Source organism: Lissotriton helveticus, chromosome 5_1 (genome assembly GCF_964261635.1).
Source record: "Lissotriton helveticus chromosome 5_1, aLisHel1.1, whole genome shotgun sequence".
NCBI lineage: Eukaryota > Metazoa > Chordata > Amphibia > Caudata > Salamandridae > Lissotriton > Lissotriton helveticus.
Genome location: NC_136065.1, coordinates 1,954,107,301 through 1,954,130,469, shown reverse-complemented (window position 1 = coordinate 1,954,130,469; position 23,169 = coordinate 1,954,107,301). Strand labels below are relative to the sequence as shown.

Sequence of the window (23,169 nt, the reverse complement as noted above, 5' to 3'; positions counted from 1 at the left end):
GATAGGGGCTTGGATGGAAGAGACAAGGGAGCCCTTCTACGGTGTTCATGTTCACTTGATTCTCTTTCTTGGTGTCATTAGAGACATGGTTCAAAGTGAGGTATTTACATATTCTGGTTGCTCACTTGTTCTCAGCACACACTCAGTGCATCTCCAGGCATCACTTAAGGAAGGGTCCGATTATCACTCAGAGTATCAGCGCTGGTGGGTCCAGTGCCATCAGCAGCACACATAGCGCCTGGAGACAGAAAGGGTCTTCTAAGCACGCAGTGCCCCTCGGCGCTGGAGAGCCCAGTGCTCTACACACGCGCTCTCTGCACGTCAACACTTATATCTCGGAAGGTAGCGCTAAGAACGCTCACCACGTCAGGTTTTTTTAATAATTAATGGTGCTGCTATTTTAATGGGCGTTAAACATGCTTTAAAGAAACGTCGTTTCCTCTCTGAATTAGCCAGCAGCGCAGCTCACGCGTTCCTTTGAAACTCCGGGTGATGCTTGCCGTCGAGCGCGGGTTTGCACTCAGTGACTGAGAGCAGCGCTCAGTCTCCCGCCTCGGTGCGGTATGCAAGTCGGGCTCGGGAGCGGGGTGCAGCCGACGATGTGTATGTTCTCTGACATTTCTTAAGGGTGGGGGCTGTCAAACGGCACCCCCTGGCTGGTCATATGTAGCACGAACACCCCCCTTGTTTGCCCGAACCTGTTGCCTCAGCCGGGAGTGCTGTGTATTGCCGGGGGCTGGCGGCGGCGGAGTCTCCCATCCTTTATCTTACCTGCCTGGATTGTTTTTGATCCCGTTTCCTTTCTCCGCCCGGTTCCTCCCTCGCTCTAGCTCCCTGGTTGGTTTTAATCAGGCCCCCTCGGGGGCGGGCGTGGATTCCGGCATAAACAGAGCACAACCAAGCATGCGCCTAAAAGTTAGTGCTTAGACACACAGGCATGGTAGCACTAGAATACATTGTCAGAATATCAACTGACATGAATATCATCTCCTAGAAACCGTTTACTAAAATATCACACGGACAGCGGGAGGGGGGGTGGGCACACGGACAGCGGGAGGGGGGGCGGGCACAAGGACAGCGGGAGGGGGGGCGGGTGAACTGGCTCACGGACAGCGGGGGGAGGGAGGGTGGGCACAAGGACAGCGGGAGGGGGCGGGTGAACGGGCTCACGGACAGCGGGGGGGCGGGCACAAGGACAGCAGGAGGGGGGCGGGTTAACGGGCACACGGACAGCGGGAGGGGGGCGGGCACACGGACAGCGAGAGGGTGGTCAGGAAACAGCCAGCGGAACAGGGACAAGGCGAACAATGAACACTTTGGTTTTTCTTTGTTCGCTCTAAGTTGGCAGGGTATGCTCAGACGTGAGTCCCTTGCTCACTTTGCCACTGGAGTCAAGCAAGCCCGGCTGAAGACGGCTGTAATGCCAGAAACCGGTCCTGGGAAGCTTGATTCCGGTCCAGGGAAGACATGGCTTGGCAGTTCGGGCTGGACTATTCCCATGAGGCACAGGGTCAGACTGATTTGCATATGGCCATGGCTGAACTGGGGTGGCGGAGTGAGCTAAAGAACGGTGATGGATTAAACCCAGATCAGTTGACTGGGGTGAGTGTTTGTATTGTCAACGCTTCGTCCATCATCACCTTTGGTTTTTCTTTGTTCGCCCTAAGATGGCAGGGTATGCTCAGACGTGAGTCCCTTGCTCACTTTGCCACTGGAGTCAAGCAAGCCCGGCTGAAGACGGCTGTAATGCCAGAAACCGGTTCTGGGAAGCTTGATTCCGGTCCAGGGAAGACATGGCTTGGCAGTTCGGGCTGGACTATTCCCATGAGGCACAGGGTCAGACTGATTTGCATATGGCCATGTCTGAACTGGGGTGGCGGAGGGAGCTAAAGAACGGTGATGGATTAAACCCAGATCAGTTGACTGGGGTGAGTGTTTGTATTGTCAACGCTCCGTCCATCATCCCCTTTGGTTTTTCTTTGTTCGCCCTAAGTTGGCAGGGTATGCTCAGACGTGAGTCCCTTGCTCACTTTGCCACTGGAGTCAAGCAAGCCCGGCTGAAGACGGCTGTAATGCCAGAAACCGGTCCTGGGAAGCTTGATTCCGGTCCAGGGAAGACATGGCTTGGCAGTTCGGGCTGGACTTTTCCCATGAGGCACAGGGTCAGACTGATTTGCATATGGCCATGTCTGAACTGGGGTGGCGGAGTGAGCTAAAGAACGGTGATGGATTAAACCCAGATCAGTTGACTGGGGGGAGTGTTTGTATTGTCAACGCTCCGTCCATCATCACCTTTGGTTTTTCTTTGTTCGCCCTAAGTTGGCAGGGTATGCTCAGACGCGAGTCCCTTGCTCACTTTGCCACTGGAGTCAAGCAAGCCCGGCTGAAGACGGCTGTAATGCCAGAAACCGGTCCTGGGAAGCTTGATTCCGGTCTAGGGAAGACATGGCTTGGCAGTTCGGGCTGGACTATTCCCATGAGGCACAGGGTCAGACTGATTTGCATATTGCCATGTCAGAACTGGGGTGGCGGAGTGAGCTAAAGAACGGTGATGGATTAAACCCAGATCAGTTGACTGGGGTGAGTGTTTGTATTGTCAACGCTCCGTCCATCATCACCTTTGGTTTTTCTTTGTTCGCCCTAAGTTGGCAGGGTATGCTCAGACGTGATTCTCTTGCTCACTTTGTCACTGGAGTCAAGCAAGCCCGGCTGAAGACTGCTGTAATGCCAGAAACCGGTCCTGGGAAGCTTGATTCCGGTCCAGGGAAGACATGGCTTGGCAGTTCGGGCTGGACTATTCCCATGAGGCACAGGGTCAGACTGATTTGCATATGGCCATGTCTGAACTGGGGTGGCGGAGTGAGCTAAAGAACGGTGATGGATTAAACCCAGATCAGTTGACTGGGGTGAGTGTTTGTGTTGTCAACGCTCCGTCCATCATCACCTTTGGTTTTTCTTTGTTCGCCCTAAGTTGGCAGGGTATGCTCAGACGTGAGTCCCTTGCTCACTGGAGTCAAGCAAGCCCGGCTGAAGACGGCTGTAATGCCAGAAACCGGTCCTGGGAAGCTTGATTCCGGTCCAGGGAAGACATGACTTGGCAGTTCGGGCTGGACTATTCCCATGAGGCACAGGGTCAGACTGATTTGCATATGGCCATGTCTGAACTGGGGTGGCGGAGTGAGCTAAAGAACGGTGATGGATTAAACCCAGATCAGTTGACTGGGGTGAGTGTTTGTATTGTCAACGCTCCGTCCATCATCACCTTTGTTTTTTCTTTGTTCGCCCTAAGTTGGCAGGGTATGCTCAGACGTGAGTCCCTTGCTCACTTTGCCACTGGAGTCAAGCAAGCCCGGCTGAAGACGGCTGTAATGCCAGAAACCGGTCCTGGGAAGCTTGATTCCGGTCCAGGGAAGAAATGGCTTGGCAGTTCGGGCTGGACTATTCCCATGAGGCACAGGGTCAGACTGATTTGCATATGGCCATGTCTGAACTGGGGTGGCGGAGTGAGCTAAAGAACGGTGATGGATTAAACCCAGATGGTGAGTGTTTGTATTGTCAACGCTCAGTCCATCATCAACTTTTTTTTTTTTTGAACAATGAACACAAACATCGGTGTAAAAAAAAAAGTACACGCCCACAGTGGCCACGTCTTCATGACGTTGAGGAGATGGAAAGAATCGGCGGAACGCCCACCAATCGCCTCAGTGAATGACGGACAGATCTCTGTTCCAATGGCTAGCCTCCATTTATGGAGCTAGCCAATGGAACAGAGAGGCGGGACTTTTGTCCATACTAGTAAACAAAAGTTTTCGCCCTGCGCGAAAGTCTGCTGCGCAGCTTTCGGTGAGGCGAAACCTAAAAAGGAAGAATTAAAAGCCTTCACTATGCTTCTGGCTCTAGGCACATCAGTCTCAGTCAAATACTATGGCAATAACCAGGAGCAGAAACGTCAGCTAAGACAGCTGCAGCACTTATTACTTGGTTCAAGACTACCATCCCTTCCTGCAGGGCCTCTTGAAAGGCTCAATCTTCCTTTGGTAATTTGTTAACAAATCTCTGCAAAGTGCCCCAGAGAGACACGTCATACCCACCTAAGAGTGTTTTGCAACTTTCTGTCTTCAGACCAGTTGTCAATGTTCCACACATTTTGACATGAAACTGAATAATTATGCATGGTTACATGTACGTTACAATACTACATCTTCCCCAAACTGAACGTAATAATTAGATAATATCAATAAATATATTTTAAATAAGTCTCTATAATTAGACTTTGTGTTCATCCAGTCACTGGTTATATTTTTTCAATAGGATGCTACAGGCGACAAATATTCCTGACTGGACTTGTCCAAAATGATCTTAAGCATAATCGGTCACATGGTTAGCTGTGGCTATAATAAGCAACCTAGGTTTTCTGATTCTGCTAGAAAAAATATTAACCACAGCTTAGATGGCTATTTTTTTTCTCTCAACATCATCATCCAACTTCAATGATTACTATAAGTGATCATTTCGGATTTTGGATCACAGTTTCAGTCAGATCATCAACAGGTTTCAATTCACTGGCAAATTATTTTGGGTCAACATATCACCCTTAAAGAGATCTGTAACCAGAGAGGCTGAACCAAAGGTTACAGCAGTACTCACTACTATTGTGATTCACATAAATATGAATGGCCAAAACCAATCTGGCCCATTCTGAATTCTCTTAGAACAATTGCTGGCAGCTACTAAGAAGTAACCAATGTTGTCTGCAACTATGGTACACACCATAAAATGATACTCGTAATCATACCTTGTTTTTAGTCTGCTTCGCTTTTTAGGTCTCGCGTCAGCGAAAGACCTTATGTCGCCAGCTTGCGGGAATGTTGGACAGGGGATGTGCACGCGCTTTCCCTCGGCGGATTTCACCTCGTGGGCGCGCACGTGCACATCTCCTGTTCAACATTCAGCAGCCTCTCGCCTCTCTCATTCGCGCGCGCACACACAGCCACACTCACGCATGCGTACACACATTCCCACGCACACACACTCACCCCCCTCCTCCTACATCTTTCCGTCCCAAACTACTGCCTAAATTCTTTTGTGCATTTTCCACGTAAAAAAAATTAATTTACCACACACGCGAAATAAATAAAAAAACGTTCACACACGCAGCAGCGCACGGAAAAGAGCATCGATAGAGGATCTTTTCTTTCCCTGGGTCGGCAGCGGTCGAAGTGTGAACATAAAGGTATGGGATCCAGTGCACTCCTGACACGCATCGCCCCGTGCTTCCCGGGGACATTTTATCATGCGCATACCTGAGAAGCGTCACACTCGGCAGCCCTGAGGCCTCAGCCAGTGAGTTCTCCCTTGGTGCTCTTCACCACGCATCCCTTGGTGCACGCCAACTTGTTGTCCGACGCTTCATAGCCTTGTGTGCCTCGAGTCCTGCTGCACGTGGTTACTTTCTCTCCTCGTTGACGCACGTGTGGTAATATGCGGGCATAAATGCAAGGCCTTACTTGTGTTTAGTTGGCCTGTGTGCATACGCTCTGTACGTTTGTATTAGCATGTGTGCCCCTGTGTGTGCGCTCTACACAAAAAGACATATATTGGCTTTGTTAATGTTTATTTGCCTCGTTTTATTTTCCTCTTGTTTTTTTAACCTACGGGCACATGTTCACGGACAACAGTTGTTGTTGGGAAAGTTAAAATCACCTGTCTGATATTTTTTGAATTCCCTGTGGCATTTTTTTCTATTCTTTTAATTAAAAATGTTCGATTTTTAGTTGATTATGATATGAAGTGATTTGTTTTATTTGAAAACTATAATTGCCATTTTTATTGCCCTTCTCTGTTTTTTACCGCTGAAACGACCTTCTTGCACTCTAAATGCTAGTTGCATGTAAAGTGTTGTCTCCGTTTATCTATTTTTTTTTAAATCCCTTTTCATACAACAATTGAACAACGAGCAAATGGACTGTAATATTCACCGTTACCTGATGAGTTGTGTTCCACGCCTCCTACATCTTTCCGTCCCAAACTACTGCCTAAATTCTTTTGTGCATTTTCCACATAAAAAAAAAAATCAATTTACCACACGGTGTGCCAGCAGAATTTGTTTCCATTGTCTCACATACCATACCCACCATTGAATTAAGATACTGGTTTATTTTTACAACAATAAAAATGTTCCTCGCATTTTTGTATCCTGCCAGGAGTTAAATCAAAAAGTCACATCGCTCTCCAGACAAATTTTCCCGAAGAAACTGCAAATCATTATGTTTAGCACATTTGCATTTCTATCCGAGGCCTACGGCCTGGCAAGGAGAGTATAAAAGAATTTCCTATTTCTTCTTCTAGTTCTCTCTCACGCTTGAGCTAGAAGACACCTCAGCGATGGGCTAGTTAAAAGCAACCTTTAAGGAACGGCAGTTTAGAAGAATTACAGGGACTGCATTGTTCAAATAAAGCATGAGAATAACGTTTTCATTAATATAGAAGATAATGGCTTCCTCGTAGATATATCAAAAACAAAACTCATGGTGCAGTTCTCACAGATGCTCAAAGAAATGCTGAAAACATCAGCTGTCACATTCCAAGACCCTGTGAGGGCTAGAGTTACCCCCCCCCGAACACGTGGATAAAAACAATATAAAGCAGCCCCTACAATCCTAATTATATTGGGGACAACTACTGCCTGACTCTTTACTGCTGCATACTGCACTGCACGTAAGCGTGCAAATGCACAAGGCACAGGGGACACATCGCCCGCAAACACAGAGAACAAAAAAAGCATTTGCAATGCAATAGGTCTCGCAATTGTGAGAGTTTGAGCTATTGGCATTGTAAATGGCAATGCCTTTTATTACGTGTTAGTTTTTAAAACATAAAATAAGGCATTGTCATTTACAATGCCAATAGCTCAAACTCTCACAATTGCGAGACCTATTGCATTGCAAATGCGTGTTCACTTTTGAGCCACGCCTTTTTGTCATATTCCTTAAGTTCAGTTCTGATTCCGTGTTGTCAATGCATCTATGCAATACTTTGCTAACTGCCATAGGCAGCATGATTCTGTGTAGGCTGGGGAGAATTATATTTGGCTATCTAAATAAGCCATTAACTTCAAAGCTGTGTATAGCTTTCGCTGGCACTATCTCATTCGGCCTAAGATTTTGTGTAAGCTTTTTTAGATGTCTGGAGAAAACCTGAAGGAACACACATTTCTTAGTTGCGATCTACTTCATATTTGGTAAAAACCGCCTCAAATTACATTCTATCATTTTTTCAATATATTCTACCAGTTACTGGTAAGGAAGCAGGTAACAGTTTGTAACATCAGACAATGTAGGCAACACTTTTTCAACCAAATTACAGTTCTGCATTTCAGTTTTTGTATTGTACTACAGATATTCTGCAGCTCGCAAGAAACTGTAATAAACTACAAATAACATTTCACAGTTCATGAAATCCTGAAAAAGGCATCCACTCTTAACCTTTGATTCAAATTTTACACCCTTAATAAGCATGTATTAACAAATCCCATGCCTATTGCAGATGAAAAATAGTTTGGGGCTACAGGACTAGCTCTACGGCATTGAAGCTTGCCTTAGTATACAAAAAAAGATATCCATCTTTTCTGTGTGGGCACTCCGGACTTTTTCGACTTTTGCTGAACCCTGCATTTAGAACCGTACCACTGTTAACCAGTAATGAAGTGCCTGAGGCCCCACCTTTAAAAATTATCTCAGGCACTGGCATTCTTCATATTAGCATATTTAACCTGCCTAAAAGTCCCTAGAGCAGAATAGAAAAGAATTTCACAAAGTGCACCCAGGGCATAGTATATAGCACACAGTGTACCCAGGGCCTGGAAGTTAAATGCCACTAGTGGACTGCAGAACCTATTGTGTCATCCACTACAGCAGTTGTGCCAACATGGCTTCAGACATACCATTACAGCCTGACTGTAACAGTGTAAAAACTTGACCAGTCAAAATAAACGCTTTTTGACAGGTCAAAACCTGCCTTTTATAAATTAATGAGTCGTCCCTATGTAGACTTTGTAGCCCACAAGGCAGGAAGCATAGTATTTAAAAATAGGGCACGTAGATATTTAATGTTAACATGTCCTTACAGTGACTTGCACTCAAAAGTTAGTTTCACTGCCTGTTTGTCCTGTAAAGAAAACCAAAGTACGTACAGATTAAAACACTAATACTGTATCTCTGCAATGGACCCAGCTAGAAAAATAATTAACCAACTATTTTTATAGATATTAAAATCAAATTCAGTGGTGAAGTCAGATTTTTAATACATATTAAGGATAATTTTTTTTAAAAAGTGACCATTTCCCTGCTTGAAGTTCCTGGAGGTTGATTTGCATTGACGCTTTAGCTTCCCCAAGCTAATAGTTTTCCTTGAATATGTGAAAATACCTTGCAGCGAAAAACAATAGGCTGAGCTAATGGGCAGAGATGACTCCTCTTAACTCCATAGATTATGCAGGGTGGGGGCTGTGGGCATCTTTGTTGATGCTAGATAGACAAATCCTGTTTGAGTGTCAAATATGGGTTGAAAGGTCTGCTGGGTTCACATTAAACACCTGGGGCACACTTGAAAGGGAGAAAAAAAGATGCCAGGGCAATTCTTATGTGTCCACTGTCTGGTTACTGAAGGACTCTGCTTCTGTCCAACAGATGTCTGTCTCAGGGTTTGTTGTGGGTACAGTGGCTGTCTCAAACTGGATTTTAGTGTTAGATGTAGGAGGACACCAGGATTGGCCCAAGGAACTTTTACCCAATTCGTCAATGCGTGCCAAGGAGCCTTCCTACCTACTAGATAGTGCCGGGCACACATGTCAGACGAGGACTCGACTTACCCTGAAACGCCTATGCCGTTTCCTATGACTTGAAAAGAGCCCTGCATGACTGTACTTGCTCCTTCAAGTACCCAGAACAAAAAAGTGGACGCCAAGAGTCTGCTGGGCGACCGAGGTCGTGTGGAGCATTAGAAGTGTACATCTGTGGTGGACTGGGACTTAAAAGACTAAGTCAGAAGGTATATTCCTAAACAAGGAAGGCCCTGGCAAGTGTTTACGCCCCTCTCTCCATCGCAGTCAGCCTCAAATTGTGCCTAGGTCCAAGTCTACCACGACCAATGACTGTCATTGGCATTGTGGCTTTCTGGCACTATTTCTATGTCAAACTTTGGAACTTCATATTATCTCTGGTTCCCCTTATTGGATTATTATCATTTTTTTGGAAGTTTTGTTAATTAAATTGTACACTTTTTGTCTAATTTGATTTGGGATTTTTATTGTTTTGTATTTTGACTTTATTAGTGTTTTGGTGCTGCATAAATACTTTACACAATGCCCTAAATTAGGCCTATCTGCTCTGTGCCATAGTTTTTGGGGGTTGGGCTCAGGTTACTTTCGTGACTTTTACAGGGTTCATCCTGACAAGGGTTGAGATTACTCCTTGAGGTGGGTAGACACCCACCCACCCAAAATATGTGATGGACATTTAGTTTATTTTAGAAAAAGAGCAGAAGGTGAGAGTCATGGGGAAAGATACAATAGATTTTGCCCAGATTAACCATGTTTCAACATCAGTCTGGTTCCAAATACCACGTCCTTGAAAGTAAAACATCACCAAAATATGGAGGACTTTCTCTAAAAATATCAACAATGGGAAATCAGTTACCTCTTAAGAGAAAGCAGTAACCATGGCGGTGAGATCCAGGTTTAATTATGACACCAAATGAGATCATGATCATGATGGCCCTGGCACACAATGAAAACTATTTGTAGAGCCTCACGACCTATTTGAGCCATTAAATGGGCTTCAGTCTGTAAACTCATGCTAGCACTAGCAGAGAACTGAAGGAATGAAATAGAGTCAAAGGGGGATTTACAAAGACAATAAATAGTGAAATGTGCAAGACCACCTACTCACAAACATTTGAAACAAACAATTCGACACAAGCACTGTAAAACAGACAATCCAAAGCCATTTGAAACAGCCAGTCCAAACACACTTATCAACCTCACAAAGGTACGTATGAAAGTGGCTCAAGTATACAAACATAAGCAAAGGTAATTACAAAGTTTTCATCCTACCTCAACCACATGAACTATTGTGAAATAACAAGGTACAGCCAAGGCATGGAAAATGATAATGATGGCCACTTAAGTCACAATTGCTCTCACAGTCACAATCCTCGAGCGACTCGTCCCCCGAGGAGCATAAAAAAAGTCCAATGAATTGGAATTAAAGATTGAATGTATTGTTTTAAAAGGCAAGGGTAATTGCCCAAAACCCAATGGTCCTTCCATCCTTCCTTGTGCCTGGTGCATTTAATGTGACTGTGCTTTAATTCGATACAATGTTGTCTTAATTTGCTTGCACACAATATCAGGCAGTTAAAAGCGCTTACCAAAACACATAAACCTGGATAGGTGGAAGAATTATGTCTCCCTATGTGCCACGACCTCACAGGAGGCAGTCACCAGGCTTCTTGTGTTTTAACGGAGCAATATTCCCAGATATTGACTTCTAAGTTTATGGTCTACAGGTGTGGGTGGTGCTCTGAACAACTACACAAGAAGTGATCATTAGTGTCATGTGGACTACAGCAGACATTTCCAAGCATGTGACAGAAGTTGCACGACTCTAATGACCTGTTACCTCAATCTGCAAGTAGGCACTGAGATCACCTCAATTAGGGAGAGAAACAAAGGTCTTCAAAGTCAGTGTAATGGGCCTACATTTTGGCCACAGTCTCCTGTTAATAATCTGAAATGCATTAACATTACCAAGTCCCACAGTTCGGTCGCAGAGAAGAGAAAGGCACTGGACCATTAAGGTAGAGAAGGGGATTGATATCTACACAAGAGGGCGGCAGAGAAGGTTAAAAGCCGAAGACGGTGCAGGTCAGTTGCAGATGCAGCTCTAGAATGCGTTGCATGTGAGATACAATACATATGCATTTGATATCTCATTAATTAATACAGATCTGTAGACTCATTCCACCTTCATTAGTTTACACTGTAGTGCATATGTTTGATTGGTCACACTCGTCTCCAAAGTCAAAGCTATTCTTTAAGCCACATCTAGGGTTTACTTCTGGTGAAAACTTGATACATTCCCTCTGCCCCATGCATCTGTTGTAATGTTTGTATCCAAAGGAAAGGTAAGAGTTTCTACTTACCACCCTGGCGGCTCTCTCTTGAGATTCACATTTCCGACAGAACCAGGGTCCTGTTGGAACTTGGACGATTCCGTAGCAAGCTGGAAAAAAATAGATTTCTTAATCATAACTATGAATTCAATGACTGACTAATCTATCCACATCCAAATGTAGTGGTGTAAATCTTAACAATATTTTGGGGGATGGAGTAAAGAAATAAATATCAACATCATATTGCTCACATTACTAGGCATTTTAATGTACTATGCGTACAATTACACCATCTATTTGCACACTTTGAATGATTGCTTTATATGAAAAAGTGCAGATATATTACATAAATGTATATACAAATACATACACACGCTAACAAAATAAAATCATAATATCTCTACGATTGCAGAAAGAGTCACACTAGGTGAAACCTATTCACACGGACTCTTACTTCAGTAGAGCCAACCTACACTCAAATTACATCCTTTTAAATCAATGTACAGGCACTATCTTTCAGCTGTGCACTTTTGAGATTTACAAACAATCCATACTTGGGTATTCATAAAGGTTTGGCGAGGAGGGTTATGAACGTGTTAAAGAGGTGAAAAGCCAGATCTTGCACCTTAAATTTGTATACAGAACAGATCTGAGAAAAGTGCTTGTTACTGAACTGTTGTGGCAGGTGAAACATTGATGCAGTTACTTCTCTTCGCCTCTGTAGCCTATCAACACGTACTAAAGTTTCATTCCATCAAGCCGGGAGCCCTGAATGCAGTGTTTCTCACCACCTTGCCTGCCTTGGGAGGTATCGCTTGCCCAAGTTCGTTTCTTCGGTCTGATAGTGCTATATCGCATACAACCTTAATGGAGTGGAAGTGTACCAAAACTGCTTGCGTGAAGTAACGTAAGTGCAGCAGGTTTCTAGAATACATATCTACACATCCATGGATGACCGGATACTCAAACAAAAAAAGAACAAATTGCCATCCCTCACATTACATGTTCATAGTGCTAGGCAGCAATGGATGTTTGGGAATCAAAGTTCGTTAATTATTTAAATTTTTATTGTAGTTTCCTACGTACAACTTTCTTAAAAGCAAGGGTCTTCTATCAAACTGACAGTACTATGTCTGACTAATGTATTTACAGCTTCAAAAAGATACACAATAAAGGAAATCCAGGGGGCTCAGGAGGATTATTATAAAGGTAAGGCTTACAAACACAGCCATGTTTGGATGGTGTCTCCTTAAACAGTGACACGAGGGAAGAAATGGAATGGACAAACCATCTTAATAGACGCTGGGTAAGTGTCTTCAGATTATTGTAAAGACGACACACATTACAAAACCAAAATCAGAAAAAGGCAGAAACAGAAAAAAAAGAGATAAACATTGATCTGGAGTTATAATGAGATCATAAGTGACCGCGACATTCTACACAAAAACAAATGAAGGACTGATAAGCATCAACTTGGGACAGTGTTTATAGTAACATACAGATAATTATTGGTTACACACAAACGTGCCACAAAGAAACAATACTTCTCTATTAACTTAAGAACTGCAGGTAAAGGGTTTCATTTGCACCTCCTTCTATGATATGTTTATAGCATTCTCTTCTGGTGTCGCTGTAGGCAGGTTGTACCTTTCTGATCATAGCCTCTAAATCGGCATTTTGGGGGTACAGACCTTACCTGGCTCAATGGCAAGGAAACTGATGGTGTAATTAATGACCGATTTCCAGAAAGGGTAAAAGTGCAAGGGATCAGTTTCATTATGGCTCTGGGAAGATGCAACAGAGATGCACTCAGCATTACTGGACAAATAAGCATCTGCACCAACAGAAAGACTATGCAATGCTGGTCGAGATATATAGTGCACTTAGTTTGAGCATGTGTTGTAGGGACCTACCGACACTCATTTATGGGCACAAGCAGTTATATTTCCTTAGCTGATCCTATTGTGCTGATCCAGAGCACAACAGGAAACACAAAAGGGGGGAAAATGGAGAAAGATGGAGAAAACAGTGACAAAGAGGGAATGCAGGGATGTGAAATAACCTGCAAAAGTAAGATAACGAGGTGGGGAGTGTCTGGTGGTGTACTAAAGAGGCATGAGGTAGTATCAAGACTATGCAGCTTTGGTATTCAGCATTCGGGCCTACGAAATCGCCGGCTCCAGGCTTAAAAAAAAAAAAGAAAAAAGGGGACCGGCACTTATTCTGTACAAATTAGGCACTGAGGATGTCTGTACGAGTGCAGATGCAACTGGAGCTCCGAGGCACCATCGTGTCCAATGGAGCGCAGAACCTCAATGACCAGCCGCCGTATTACTCTTTCGCCCATGTAACAGCCTAAATTAAGATCCTGTTCAACAGTGCACCTCCAGTGTGCTTTGGAGGTTCCACTTTACTTGCATCTCAAGTGTTCCTTTGGTTTGTACAACCTTATGAGTCTATCTTGCAGTGCCCACTGGACCTCCAGCTCACATCAGGTACTGCAAATTCTGAGCTTCAGATAATCAGTTGTTCGTGGAGTTCCTCTGAAATCTTCCATATGGTATTACATTCAGTTAGTAACATACTACTGATTCGATCTTGCAACCGTGTTTGTATCTTGGATCCATGGAACTCTTCCAACAGCCTGCACACAACCTTCTCTTTTCACAGGATTCGTACCTTACTCCTCATTTGGTTATTTATGTAAGGACATTAGAGACAACACACCTATAACCTTCATTGGGGAGAGGAGTTGGCCTAACGGCTAGAGCGGTCAACCTCGAATCTGGGAAACTGGGTTCGAGTCTCAGCAATGACGCTCGACATCCTGTGATTCTGGGCAAATCACTTAATCTCCCTGAGCCTAACAAAGATGAATGTGTCCTCATGTAATACAAATGGTGCTATGTAAAGAGCTTTGATACCGGAATTGGGGTAAGAACAGGCTTTCCGCCCCCTTACCATTCCTGGCTTTACTGAGTAATTTTAAGTCACTTGGTCATTAATTGGATTGTGTAATTTACCTTTATGATGTGTAAGCATGTGCTTCAGCTACATTTTACCCTTCTTTTCTTTCCGACACAGGGCTTACACCACTTACTTACTAAATCTTGAAATGTCACATGGCTTTAGCTTACTCACGATCTCGAATGTCAAGTAGTAGGACCGTGAAGTCTAGTATTGATTACATTTAATTGGGTGACGTTAGTTCAATATGCCACCAAATGTGGGTTATTATTCGTGTTATTGTGGACATGGATTTCCATGCCCTGTTCTTAGGTCATCTCTTTCTATTTCCCAGCCCTGAGGAGTTGTAGAACACTGCTTTTTCTACAGTGAAACACGTGTCGGCTGGCTGTGTGTAACCTATACCTGATGACCAAATAAAAAGAAAAAAACTCAAGAATATACTCCGACGTTGGATTGGTTCTTCGTCTTCAGAACATTTTATTTACATATTGTGTTATTCTGCTTTGAGTGCGCAGGACTATTGCCCATATAGCGGTTACTATTGGCTTGTCACCACTACTAACTTTCCCACAAGGCAACAATCTGGTATACCCTAATACAATTACAAAGATGTACACAATTACAGTTGTCAAAACAATATAAAATCCCTCCATAGACAGCCTAATAAGGATTTTAGCGGGGCATATCTTGTATACCCATGGTTTGTTCAGGTGAGACACCAACACTAAAACCCTTGTCTACTAACTGTGAGATGCCATGTAACAAAATATGTGCCAACAGTATTTAGCATTGTGTAATAATAATCCATCCTTAAATGACTATCTTACTGCCTTTAACACAAGCTGTTGGGCCTACCAGCATTGTCATAACGTTTCATAATAAACTCATCAGATCATAACCAAAATAGGCTTATTCAAGTGCACATAAACTGGTAACAAATCGTGCATACAATTATAATATTAAAATTATAACTATGTAGAAAACCACAGTTTGCTACACAGCCACACCCAATAGGGCTTAAAAAGAACCATCACAGTGAACATCCCTGGTGTTCATCAGAGTGAGTGGCCAGTACTAAAACCCTTGCTTACTGTGGCAATCTGAAAGATTACTTGTAACTAAATACCTTTCTATAGCCTGAAATATAACATGATAACAACCTGCACTTAAACGCCTACTCGAACAACTATAACTGAGACTACTGAAATCCATGAGACTCCATGTAACAAAATCATTCTCAGCAGGCTTTCATACAGAGCAATAACTATCCAACCTTAGATTAATTTATGTCAACATATGCTTTTCAGGATATGTCATAGTGCCTTTATTGTAATGTTTCATAATAAACAGATCAGGTTTATAACCATTCCAGTGACTTGCCCTCATAACTAACTCGGTCCTGCCGTATTGAGTATAAGCGTTGCCAAAAGTGCCATACAAGCTCTCTTTTCAGTGGAAGCACTTAACGTCTGCTCAATCAAATCCTGCACTCAGGGAAACAAACATGCAGGAGGAGACTAAGCCCCTCTTTCAGTACTACTCTAAAGGTTTTTTGTTGTTGATCATGTAAGGCTTTCCAGGCAGATCTAACTGGAGAAGGGCAATTATATTGCTAATGGCCAGAAATAACTAAGAATCAAAACACAAAGAGGGCCAGAGGAGGTTTAGAGGTTGCAGGAGTGACTCCACTACTCAAACCAACATCACAAAAGAAAATCCTTGGTCTAAAACGTACGGATAACGGCTAACGGAGTGTCCCTTTTAAAGAACTGTTTCCCTCACCCACCCGAAGGTGGCATGCTTCATCCTAGGGTAGGTATTATGAACCTAGTTATAATGCGGGCTACAACCTCCTCTCTGAGAGACCCAGGAGTTTCTGGTGTCTTTGGCTCAGAAATAACTAAGCTCATCAAAGGCAAGAGGCATAACATTAAGAAGCAAACGTAAGAAAGCTGGAAAGAGATGACCCACTGCCCCATGCTACACATTGTCATCATAGATGGAAAAAATGTAAACAACCTATGGCTTAAGATGGCTGACCCATCTAAAGGCTACGCATAAAATTACAAATCTGTACAAAATTACTGTTGACAAAACAATGGAAAACACTTCCTAAGACAACCAAGCAAGTACTATCATAGTACAAATCTTGTTAACACTAAAGTTTGTCAGTGGGGATAACCAACACCTAAACCCTTGCCTAATACAGTAATATGTGATATTCCACATAACAAAATACCCGACTACAAGATTTAACATAGTAAAATAAAATTCTGCACACAAAGCTCCATTGGCTTTAACATATGCTTTTCATAATAAATAGGTCCTACTGCCACTGTCACACCTTTTTGTAATGAGCAGATCAGACCGATGGCATCTTACATACAGCTTTGAGGGCTTGCTACCACAACCAAATCATTCCTACAGTACTAGCATAAGCTTGTCAACAAGGAATAAACAGCAATGCAAGCCCAAACACTCTCTTTAGCAGAAGCACATAAATGCTGCCCAATCAAATGCTACAGGAATGAAGATCAATATGTAGGCTGAGTCAAAGGCTGCCTTTCAGTAGCGCTTCTGGAAACTGTTTTTGTGCTGAATGCATGTTTTGGTGACAGCTGCAATGTCAAGCCTGACCTAATTAGCAAAGCTACTTGGATATATTTTCTGAAAACTTCTCCATAAACTTCTGCAAGAACTTCAAAACCTGTGTAATATTTTTCTCGTGGCATACAACACTACAAAGCTTTCATCAGAACAATCTATAAACCTGAATCCAAAACTAGGAGGGTCAAGCTTTTCTCATAATTCTTTCGTTTTCGATGAGAGTGCCACCTTCAAATCTTATCCAGGTGAATACCGGCCACACAGCTAGGTGATCTCCATACCTGCCTGAGGTTTGGACATGAAAGGCTGCCAAGAAGATGATGTTCGTCTTCTCTGTTACCTGGCAGTACGTTCCCACCAAGGCTGAAGCCTGTTGCACACACTGTATTCTGTGGTGGTTTACTATCTTATACAGAATCTTCTTTGGGGTCCTTAAATCTCTTTTGGTAATTTAAGCTTGGCCTGCTAATCCCGGGCATAATTATTTCTACTAGCTGACTAGTCTCCAATACGGGTTTCTGCTATATTTTTTACATTGCCCTCCAGCATTGGTTCTTCCCCATAATCATACACTGTCAAGACTTTCATGGCTTTATGCAGAAGTACTTTAGAAACACACTGGAAAATCCTCTTCCTCTTCAATTATTTGGAGTTTTCTTACTTCACGGGGGCTCTGCCATCTTCACTCAAATTACTTTCATATTTCACTATACTAATTTTCAACACTGATCATTTATGGGTTCCGGAGTAGTGTGCTACTCGCCAAAAAAAGCACTTCAACACCCCATCAGGTGTAATAAGAGCAATATAAATACAAACCTTTTTCCCTCTTCTATCCCTGTGCTATCCTTCTCACTCTAAATAACTGACTAATATCCACCACTCAAATTACTTTCATATTTCACTATACTGATTCCGCACTAATCCTTTGTGGGTTTCCGGAGCAGCGTGCTACTCGCCAAACAAGCGCTTCAACACCCCATCAGAGGTAACAAGTGATATATAAATACAAACCTTTTTTTCCCTCTTCTATCCTTCAGCATCCAAATAACTGACTAACCTATCCACCACTCACATTACTTTCATATTTCACTACACTAATTCCTCACTAATCCGTTATGGGTCCCGGAGTAGCGCGCTACTCGCTGAAAAAGCGCTTTGATGCCTCGTCAGGGGTAGTAAGCGCTATATATATATATCCAATTACAATACAATACAATACCTGAGCCTATGCCTCATTTAGTCAGCTTAGATCAGACAAGCATTTCCAGATGGGGCAGGAAATAGCCTAAGTTGATAAAACCTTCAACAACATCAAAAAGAGAATGCAAGATTTTTTGATGGGCCAACGATCATTACCAAGGTGGATGCCAAATGGACTATGGCCGAGTCAAGTGGAGTTTCCTGACTAGAATACAGAGTGTGGATTTTGGACCCAACTTCCACAATGAAATTCTTACTAATCATAAACAAACCTTTCCTATGACATTTATGACTGGCAAGCTTTCATACTCCATTTCACTACGGAGTAGAACATGCCAAGAATGATTATTGTTGTACTTCCTCTTTACCATCACCATGAAGTAATTTGCTTTCAGAATCAGTCAGAACACTCTGATAAAAGTAGAACTGTTGGAGATCACACGTGTAATTTCTCAAGGCTCACACATTATTTCCTGGAATTCAGGGAGGAGTCCTTTATTTCTCTTCTTTTCAAAGGCCGGAATATATGCTATGAAAAGTCTTTCACCTTTCAGTGTTCATTAACTTACTATGCAGTGGAAACTAAACAGTTGTTTGTTTCTTCACTTCCCTGCCCAGTGCTCTGCTGAAGGAGAAAGCTAATGTTTTGTTCTGTAGCCCAGGTTTCGAGACAGATGAAACTAAAATTACCTTATAGCTTGAAATGGAATGCAGGGAGGCAACTGGGTCCGTAGAACTGAGTAAAAGCCACATTCTTAAGCTAATTAACTTGCAACCACGAGAGAGGGAATTAGAAGACCAAAGGCTCTCTAGAATATTCAGTATGGGGTACAATATTAATGCAGGACAGTCTATAGTACAGCCTAAGTAAGCTGATGCCACTGCAGGGCGTGATCTCCTTTCTTGTGTATCATAACAATAATGGTGTCCTCTAGTCACGTAATATAGTTAGGTAGCCACGGTTAAAGTTTATATCATCACTTTGATATGAAGATGCATAACCTTTTTATCAAGGATGCAGAGCTGGCATTCAAATGATCACAAGTATAACCGAACAATTTTCTGAAAGGCCTTTTATCAATGATTATTGCAACCCTCATCAAGTTATTCACAAGAGTTGCTGCTTTTTCCCCCCGAAATAAGATATGTGTATGCTATACTACCTTAGCAGTTAGACCAGCTGAGAAGGATTACATGGTTGGTAATAGCGCTCTCCCCATGTCCTGGGCTTGAGCCACAAGGCAAGGGCCTATAAAACAGAAAATGGCTTTTGAGACCAGTTTAAGTCTGAGACTCAAGGGCTATGATGCTATTAGAAAATTCCTTCAATACAGGTCACACTGTTCAGAATTAAACGGAAAATCAGAAAAGCAGCCCAATTTGCTTGAATTTCCCTCTGCTGGCTTTATGGTCCATTGAGTGCATATAAAGAGCTAAGTATTATGGGAAGCTTAAGTAACAGCCTTGGCAGGGGTGTAGAATTCATATTGTTTGGGGTCACGGACGACAAGTTTTAATGTTTAATTTGTCCTTTTGACAAGTAGGCCTAACTCCCTGCAACACAAACCCTTTGGCTGCCAGTTTACAGTACCACATTGGGGATCAGGGAAGGGCATTGTCTGTAGTTGAGGTAATATTTGTGTCCATATGTTAATGCTGTTCGAACTTGCATTTATGGTTCATTAATACAAAGCCTTTCTTATTAGGGGGAGTGCTCTAAGGAAATGTTGTAAGCTTGACTGCACTACTGACAGTGGTTCCAGTTTAAAAATGTGTACACGCGATTGCAAAATTTAATATAAGGCTACATACAATGCTCCCAGAATGCTTTCTAATTAGATGCAAATATCTGCAGAAGATTGAAAGATTGATGATCCTTTGCTTTCAAAATAAAAAGTTGAAAAAAGAAGCAACTAGGAAAAAAATGTTTTGCTAAACACTGTGAAATTGTAGGTAACATCACTATCTCCGACATTATTTAACCTGTTCCTGGAACCCCTCACCGTAGTGCTACATGCGTCTAACGTGCAATATCATATGTACGCCGACGATACACAACTTTATCTTAAGATTCACACCCTAGAAGACATTAAAGTGCTTAACACAAAGCTCAGGAACACACAGACCGGCAGAAAACCATCTCAAATTGAACGCTCTAAAAACTGAATTCCTCCTAATAGCTCCACCCGCCAAAGTCCTCTCTATGCAAGACTTGATCAAACATATTACTGCTTTCAACGTTCAACCAAACATTGTAGACTCAGCGAAATCCTTGGGTATAACTCTTGACAGCAACCTCACTATGCAGAAACACATTAGCAACGCAACAAAGGGAGCAAACTTCCAGATAAACACATTGAGGAAACAGACCCCTCAGACCTCAAGAACTTCCGCCCCATCTCGCTCCTCCCCTTCCCTGCAAAAGTCATCGAGAAAACCGTCAACAAACAGCTGACAGCCTTCCTGGAGACGAACGGCTCCCTCGACCCATCTCAGTCCGGATTCCGAGCGAACCACAGCACCGAGACCGCCCTCATCACGGCCACAGACGACATCCGGACCTTGCTGCACAATGGAGAAACCGCCGCCCTCATCCTGCTCGACCTTTCGGCCGCGCTCGACGCGGTCTGCCACCGCACCCTGACAACCCGCCTCCGCCACGCCAGGATCCAAGGAAAGGCCCTGGAATGGATCACCTCCTTCCTCTCCGACAGAACCCAAAGGGTCCGTCTCCCGCCCTTCCTTGCAGAAAGCCACCAAGATCATCTGCGGCGTACCTCAAGGCTCCTCGCTCAACCCCACCCTCTTCAACGTCTACATGAGCCCTCTCGCAGCCATCGCATGCAAGCACAACCTCAACATCATCTCCTACGCCGACGATACCCAACTGATCCTCTCCCTCACCAACGACCCCACCTCCGCCAGAGCCAGCTTCCAGGACGGAATGAAAGACATCGCAGACTGGATGAAGCTCAGCCGCCTGAAACTGAACTCAGACAAGACGGAAGTCCTCATCCTCGGCCCATCCATCTCCGCCTGGGACGACTCCCGGTGGCCCCCTGCTCTGGGCCCCCCACCCAAGCCCACGCACGCAACCTGGGCTTCATCCTTGACTCCTCCCTCACGATGGACAGGCAAGTTAACGCCGTTACCTCCTCCTGCTTCAACACACTCCGCATGCTCCGTAAGATCTTCCGCTGGATCCCCACTGGAACCAGGAAAACGGTCACCCAGGTCCTCGTCACCAGCCATCTGGACTACGGGAACGCCCTCTACGCTGGGACCACCGACAAACTACAGAAAAAACTCCAGCGCATCCAGAAAGCCTCAGCACGACTCGTCTTGGACACCCCCCCGACACAGCCACATCTCCGCCCACCTGAGGGACCTGCACTGGCTCCCCGTCAGCAAGAGGATCACGTTCAGACTTCTCACCCACGCACACAAGGCTCTCCACGACTTGGGCCCCGAATACCTCAATAACCGCCTCACGTTCTACATGCCAACCCGCCAGCTCCGCTCTGCCAGCCTCGCCCTCGCCACCGTCCCACGGATACGCAGAACCACCACCGGAGGAAGATCCTTCACCTACCTGGCAGCCAAGACCTGGAACACCATTCCCCACCCACCTACGACTCACCCAGGACCATCTCTCCTTCAGGAAGCAACTCAAGACCTGGCTTTTCGAGCAGTAGCAGCGCCCCCCCCCAGCGCCTTGAGACCCTACCGGGTGAGTAGCGCGCTTTACAAATGTTCTTGATTGATTGATTCCTGCCAGCCAATGACTTCAAGCTGGCAATACAAGCGCTAGTTATCCCTCGGTTAGAGTACGGTAGTGTCTCTTTATGTGGCCTTCCTAAAGCTACAACAGCACCGCTAAGAGCCTCAATAAATGCTGCAGCGAGACTCGTCACTGGCTTGAAAAGAAGTGCCCATATTTCCTTAGATCTAAAAGCCTTGAATTGGCTACCGCTTGAAGCCAGAATTCACCTAAAAATAGCGTACATGACGCATACGGCTATACATCACAAGACACCCAGTTACCTCGCACAGAAGTTGGCGATCTCTGGTGGGACAAGATTCTCAAGAAGTGCGGAAAACTTGCTACTGAAACTGCAAAGGTTCAACAAGAAGAAAACATACTAACAAACCTTCTCCGGGATGGCGTCCAGGATATGGAATACACTTCCCCCTGAAACCAGACTGAATGCCTCTACCGCATCTTTCAAAAAGAAAGTTAAAGCGATTATCATGGCAAAATTTACCTGATCATAGACTAAAGAAAATCAGAGATCAATCGTACCCTTTCTAGTAATCCTTTCAAATACAAGGGTCCATCCAGTCACTCTAGTCACTTTACCTGACCACGACATGATTCAATGGATATGTTTTGCTTTTTGCACCCTATTGCTTTCCCTTTGCACAAATTGTTTTGTATATGTGATCAACTTGCATTTAGCCGTTTTGTATAATTATCTTGACCTAATGTAAAGTGCTCTGATATCCGCAAGGATCTTGTTCGCGCTATTTAAGACCTTCAAAATAAAATAAACATTTCTTTGAAGCATCATTTAGTAAAACATGTTGATGCATGCTAGTAGTTCTAAAAAATATTGGAAAATCAGTGCAACCAGTGTCAACAAGATAATAAGTAAAATGAGAATAAACAAGCATAGGCAAAGCCAATAGGTCTGAAATTGGTGGTGAGCATTTTGGTTTTGTCAATGCATGTCTTATTTTGTTATGGTATTTGTATAACTTTGTGAGAGCTGCCAGGCTCTCACCATTATAACAAACATTGACAAACAGCAATAATATTATTGTTGTCTCAAAAAGCACACATTGCTTGCCACAGTAGTCCTAGGCACTGAGCAAAACTACTTTGTGTGCCAATATGCTCCTTGTGAAAGAGCAGAAGCCAGGCGATGTAAAGATAGATAGAGGGATTGAATTTATATTAAAGTGAAAGGTCTTGTTTAACTCCAGACCTAATTAGGGGCCCAAAATTGCACTCATGGTATATGTACTTGCTTTAGTGCAGATCTATGGCTTTCATGAATTCACAAGTAGGGTAGAAAACCGTACTCCTAGAAAATGTTTGTGAACTGCTTTTTAGCACATGCAAAATATGCAGGGGTAGATTTGTTCATGCAGAAATCAGTTGAGTGTTTACAAGGTCACTCCAACCACTTTTTTCCCCAACCCAGGAAGATATTT

General features: G+C 43.7%; 1 protein-coding gene across 3 annotated transcripts in view; it reads right to left on the bottom strand.

Moving 5' to 3' along the window:
* Positions 1–23,169, bottom strand: part of MLLT6 (MLLT6, PHD finger containing) — a 767,712-nt gene that overhangs the window by 673,074 nt on the left and 71,469 nt on the right. For all 3 annotated transcript variants that reach the window (XM_078645616.1, XM_078645614.1, XM_078645615.1), the window contains exon 2: positions 11,203–11,282. In XM_078645616.1, coding sequence (XP_078501742.1) covers positions 11,203–11,282 — 80 coding nt within the window. The remainder of the gene's footprint in view (positions 1–11,202; positions 11,283–23,169) is intronic.